Source organism: Ranitomeya variabilis, chromosome 5, assembly GCF_051348905.1.
Source record: "Ranitomeya variabilis isolate aRanVar5 chromosome 5, aRanVar5.hap1, whole genome shotgun sequence".
In the NCBI taxonomy this organism is placed as follows: Eukaryota; Metazoa; Chordata; class Amphibia; order Anura; family Dendrobatidae; genus Ranitomeya; species Ranitomeya variabilis.
In genome coordinates this window covers 551757022-551763353 of record NC_135236.1, presented here as the reverse complement: position 1 = coordinate 551763353, position 6332 = coordinate 551757022, and the positions used below count along the sequence as shown (strand labels likewise).

General features: G+C 40.0%; 1 protein-coding gene across 1 annotated transcript in view; it reads left to right on the top strand.

The window, feature by feature from the left end:
* The first annotated feature begins 3772 nt into the window (after positions 1-3772).
* The window catches only part of LOC143773833 (ADP-ribosylation factor-like protein 3), a 41291-nt gene continuing 38731 nt past the window's right edge, over positions 3773-6332 (top strand). The window contains exon 1 of the mRNA XM_077261169.1: positions 3773-3910. Coding sequence (XP_077117284.1) covers positions 3893-3910 — 18 coding nt within the window. The 5' untranslated portion in view covers positions 3773-3892. The remainder of the gene's footprint in view (positions 3911-6332) is intronic.

Here is a 6332-nt window from a genome sequence, read left to right as displayed (position 1 = left end):
TGAGGTAGAATGACCAAAAACCAGCTATTCATGAATTTCTTTTGGGGGGGCGTTTATACCGTTCCACATTTCATAAAATTGATAAAGCAGTTTTATTCTTCGGGTCAGTATGATTACAGCGATACCTCATTTAAATCATTTTTTTATGTTTTGGCGCTTCTATACGATAAAAACGATTTTATATAAAAAATTATTATTTTTGCATCGCTTTATTCTGAGGACTATTTTTTTGCTGATGACGCTGTATGGCAGCTCGTTTTTTTGCAGGACAAGATGACGTTTACAGCGGTACCATTTTTTTTATATCCGTCTTTTTGATAGCGTGTTATTCCACTTTTTGTTCAGCGGTATGATAATAAAGCATTGTTTTTTGCCTCGTTTTTTTTTTTTACAGAGTTAACTGAAGGGGTTAACTTGTGGGACAGTTTTAAAAGTCGGGTTGTTAGGGACGCAGCTATACTAAATATGTGTACTTTTATTGTTTTGGGGTTTTTTTAGATAAAGAAATGTATTTATTGGAACAATATATATTTTTTCTTCATTTAGGATTTAAAAAAAAAAAAAATTCTTTTACACAAGTAAATATTATTTTTTTTACTTTTTTACATTGCCCCAGGGTGGGACATCACTAAATATTGTCAGATCGCTGATCTGACACTTTGCAAAGCACTGCGTCAGATCAGCGATCTGACAGGCAGTGCTGCAGGCTTGCCGGCACCTGCTCTCAGCAGGCGCTTGCAAGCCACCTCCTTGCAGGACCCGGAAGGAGCCCCGCCGCCATTTTTGATCCGGTGCTTGTAGGGAGGAGATGCTTGGAATAACGCAATCACATTGCGTTGTTCTGAGGGTCTCAGGGAAGCACGCAGGGAGCCCCCTCCTTGCCCGATGCTTCCCTATGCTGCGATCATGTTTGATCGCAGTGTTCCGGGTGTTAATGTGCCAGGAGCGGTCACGGACCGCCGGATAGTGCTGGATGTCAGCTATGATAGTCAGCTGACACTCGGCCGCGCTCCCCCGTGAGCGCGGCTGATCGGTGATGACGTACTATTCCGGCGGTGGTCATAGGGGCCCAGACCACCTCGACAGGATAGTACTTTGGATGTCAGAAAGGGGTTAATTGTTTTGAAGTACCTAAAGGGTTGTTAAACTTATTTAATGTGGTTCGAGCACTTTGAAGGATGCAGTTTTGGGGTATTTTCTGTCATATAGGCTCCTTAAAATCACTTGAAATGTGATGTCGTCCCTAAAAAAATGGTTTTGTAAATTTTGTTGGAAAATTGCGAAATTGCTTTGAAACTTTTAACCCTTCTAACTTTCCTAACAAAAAATTAATGTTTCAAACATTGTGCTAAGCAGACATGTGGTAAATGTTATTTATTAACTATTTTGTATGATATAACTACCCAGTTTAAGGGCATAAAAATTAAAAGTCTGAAAATTGCAAAATTTTCAAAATTTTCTCCAGATTCCAGTATTTCCACAAATAAACGCAGAAAAATGCAAGTCTTCCAGGTCCTGGAGCAGCAAAACAGCCCCAGACCACTCCTGGTGAGATAATGGATCTCACTGTGGTTTGCTTTTCAAGAACTAAAGGTCTACTTAATTTTGTCACGCAGGTATTATTTAAGTGAATTCTTGATTGAGAACAGATGTGGCAGTAATCAGGTATTTGTGTAGCTAGGGAATTTGATCTCAGCTTCTCAAAGATGTGATAAACCACCGTTATGTTTTAAGAGGGGGGCAATCACTTTTTCACACAGGGCCCTGTAGGTTTGGATTTCTTTTTCCCTTAATAAAGACCTTCATTTAAAAACTGCATTTTGTGTTTACTTGAGCAATCTTCATCTAATATTTAAAGGGACACTGTCACCCCCTCCAGCCGTTATAAACTAAAAGAGCCACCTTGTGCAGCAGTAAAGCTGCATTCTACCAAGGTGGCTCTTTTAGTTTTTGTTGCTGTTATTCCCCAAATAAAGGTATTTATAATTCTGCCCAAATACCTTTCTTTAGACCTGGAGGCAGGTCTGAACCCCCCTCTTTGAAGCGCCAAACTGCCGTCAGTCATATCGTTTGGGGCGCTGGTCGCCGCCCCCTCAGCGCTGTTTTCCTCGGAAATCCGGCGCCTGCGCTGTGCTCTTCTGCCTTGGGCAGGCACATTGAGCATTGGCCGTCTGACCTCACCTGCTGGGTTGCAGACTGCGCCTGTGCGGGCAGTGCGGCCACCCAGCTACTGAATCCCCGCCCCGCAGTGTGTTATGCATTATCCACAGTGCAGGGCTGGGATTCCTGGGCATGTGCACTGCGCTTGTCAGACGCTCCCCCAGGTCCCCCGCCTTCCAGCCCCGCACTGTGCAAGTTGGGACAACTTAGGGAGAGTGCAGGGCATATGTTTACAGGGGTAGATGTAGACTGCCCTTGTAAGGGCAGGAGCTTGGGGGATAGCATATTGTAGCCCCACAGGGATTGACATAGGGATTGTCATCTCTTTATGGTCCGGATGTCTGTCTGACTAAAGAAAATCCGGTGCTCCGATGCCTGCCTTATGGAATTGGTGAGACCGTTCCTGTTTGTTTATTAGTACAGTAAGCATATTTTACAGTACATGCTGATTACTGTCTATTGTTTCTATATGTGTCTGGTTGCATAGGGTCAGTTGCTGTTTTATATATTGTTGAACAGCTCCTTTGAGCACCTTATCCCAGATTGATTCCGCATATATTGCCGGAAACTTTTAATCCTGTTTAGGGCCTGTCATCTTTCAATGTCCATTATATATGGTGGTGACGTGGCCCCGTATTAAGTGTTCACTTGGGTGACTTGTTTTTACTTACTTTTGTATATTAAAAGTTATGTTTTATTTTTTCCACTTTGTGCTTTTCTGTGATACTTGATAGTGGGACCATCTGCAGGACCTACACTCTTTATGCAGATTTTGCTTTGTTAAACACAACTATATAAGAAAAATGTGGAATTCTCTGGAATAAGACTTCAAATTGTATATATCAAGACATAATTTTATTTAGCTTCCTATACCCTACATGCTATTCAGAACAGCAACTTTTCCGCCAGTGAATTTTGTGAGACAGTGACCCAAGCAAGTAAAGCAAATGTCCTTTAATGTCCAAATACTGCAAATATGCCGTCACTCACATCTAGATCGCAGCTGGAAACATGAAAATAAAGTCCCGCTGTCACTTGCACCTCCGCAAGTTCTCGGGCGCTAGTGTGTACGTCCACATCGCTGGCTCTGGCCAGCCCATATAAATGGATTAATAGCATTGATCCTACTGACAGATTCCTTTTAATACGTGTTGACAACACAATCTTTACATATGCCACTTTAGAATAAATTATGTAGCTGAACTATGAAGTTCCCAATATTGCTTTCCCAACAGCAACCAGTACGTATGAATAAATAGGAGACATAAAAAACACAATCTACAAAATTAAAACTAAAACAATAAAGCAAATGATACAAAAGTTGTACGTTTTCTTGCACATTTAAACTGAACAACTGATCAAATGAGACAATTTACTAGGAAATATATTACAATTTACATCAATTTAGTTTTCTGTGTTTTGGAATAATAAATCTATGACCTTAGGAGTGGCAGTAGCAGCAGGTACTATTGACCTGAACCCATGTATGTCTGACCAGCATTGAACTGCGAGCAGATGGCAATGGGATTACACAGGTAATTATTTAATGCCGAGACAAAAACAGCCCAGTAATCCTCATGCTACCCTCCTACAAGACGATGCTGTCCACCGTTCTAACCAGAGAAGGTATCCGATCTGCCTGAATGCACCAAACACTGTGAGCAGGGAAGACTTCTCATACCACAATCACAACTTTTTTCAGAACGCCGCATTCTGCAAAGAATGTTGTATTATGGGTGAAGTAAAAAAGGTAAGTGCGTATGGATTTGTGTATGAGATATGTACAGTGGTGCTTGAAAGTTTGTGAACCCTTTGGAACTTCCCATATTTCTGCTTGTAGCTTTCTGTCAAATTTATACAGAAATATAGAATATTCTGAGGGTTCACAAACTTTAAAGTACCACTGTAGTGGTAGGAGTTGGATACTGACTAGATTATTGACTTGATTCTGGTTGTTGCATTAATTATCAATAATTATTATTACTGGCAGATCTACATAATATAAATCACAGTTTACTGGGAAGTATGTCATTTGATCTTTGATTTATAATTGTTATTTGCTGATTAAAGTGTTATTCCTCCATTTGAAAGTTATCCTCTATCTATGGGGTAGTCATCCCAATCGCTGGGACCACTGGAGACAGCGGAGCACTGCACACGGTTTTTCTCCAGCACTTCCTTAAGAATTAATGGAGTGGCAGTGTGCGTGACTGACAAGCTCTCCATTCACACGGGGCTCTGAAAAAGTCCAATTCTATGGAACAGTGGGGGTCTCCAACTATTGGACCACAGCAATCGTGACATTATCCCCTATCTAATGGAAAGGGTAACTTAACTTTCAAGCTTGAAAATATTCCTTTAATCCTCAAGTAATTATGGATCAAAACACACACCATTTCTCGGGATTCCAGTGTTTGGACCCCCAGTGATTTAGGATGAATACCAGGGTGAGTAATTTTCTGGATATTAATATTGATTACCGTACTTTCAAAGGAGAATATCTCTTTAAACATTTAGAAAACAACAAGTGTTAGAACAGTCCCACAGGTAATTGACATATGGCAGGTACAACTTGGCAAAGGTCAGTATTGTCCTGTATGATTGCTCCATCAATGGCCTATGTGAGGACTATGGGACCGGTCAGTGTGCCAGCATTAGCAAATGAGGCACACAAGTAATTCCACACACTGAAGTGGGTTAGAAGAACTAACGCAGAAAAACTAGGGATAGACCTCGCTTATAGGTGAGCTAGGGAAGGCGCGACTGGACATATAGATGGGGTAATGTTGTGCAACATTGGAGATTTCGTGAAGAGGTGGTGAGTCATGTATGAGAGCTGGAAAGTGACGTCTTGGCACCTACTTAGGAATTAGTAGCATACAATAATTAGGGTGATGTTAATCCTGGGGGAATTCTGTCGGGATTACGCTTACATCACATTTCTAATTAACTAGAGATGTACTGCTAGAGCTAATACTGATGTCTTCTGTTGAAGAGAGGATTTCGTGCCCCATTTAATTGACAAATAGAGATGAAAACGAATCTATTGGATTTTCTAATTAAAAGGATCAATGATAATGATCTATTGCTTCAAACGCATTTTTATGTATATAAGTAATGTACATCAGCTCACCAGGCATTACATGGTCACATGGCTGGTTTCAGAGACAGGATTAATGTGAAAGGGAAGCGAGGCCAGCATCCGGATCATTAGGACACCATTTATGGTTTATTTTTAATGTTAAAATTACAGAATGGATCGATTCCACAAGTATGAAACAAAGCCTGGAAATGAAAATTAGAGTTCAGGACAAAATAATTCATTAAATATGGATTTATTAAGTGCAACATAATATTACATTTCAAAAAAGAATCCCTCACAGGGGAAACAGCAAATGCCTGGAGTATAATTTATAAGGGTTTGACCAGTAAGCATAGTGTATTACATCAGGAGACGGAAAACCAATCCTACCATAGTATTAACTTGCTACGTGCATAATCACCAGTACATAGTGCAATCATTAATAAATAAAGGTGTCAAAACCTTGTTGTTAGCTAGAACCACTGCCACTCAAGACGTGTCCGGCGAGGTGTCCCTACACCCTGTCAGCTTCTTCTGGAGGTCTGACTGCATTATGTGCTACTGACTAGGCACCTAGCTGGTTAATACTATGGTAGGATTGGTTTATCTTTTCACTCATATATAATATATACTACTCCAAGCATTCTTTTTTTTTATTTTAATATTTTGTTATACTTAATAAATTATTTTTTAATGAATGCTAGCTTATGGTTCTCTTCTTTTGTCTTGGAACCTAATTTATAATTTCCAGGCTTTGTTTGTTTCATGTTATATTGTAGAATTGTGTATTACTTGATATTTACAGTAAGGACTTTGTTTATCCCCTTGGGGACTAGGCCGAATTTTTCAAGTCTGACATGTGTCACGTTATGTGGCAATAACCCTGGAATGTTTCAACATATACCAGTAATTTTGAGATTTTTTTTGTGACATATTATACAACCCCTGGCAAAAATTATGTAATAACCGGCCTTGGAGGATGTTCATTCAGTTGTTTAGTTTTATAGAAAAAAAGCAGATCACAGACATGGCACAAAACTAAAGTAATTTCAAATGGCAACTTTCTGGCTTTAAAGGGAACCTGCCACCC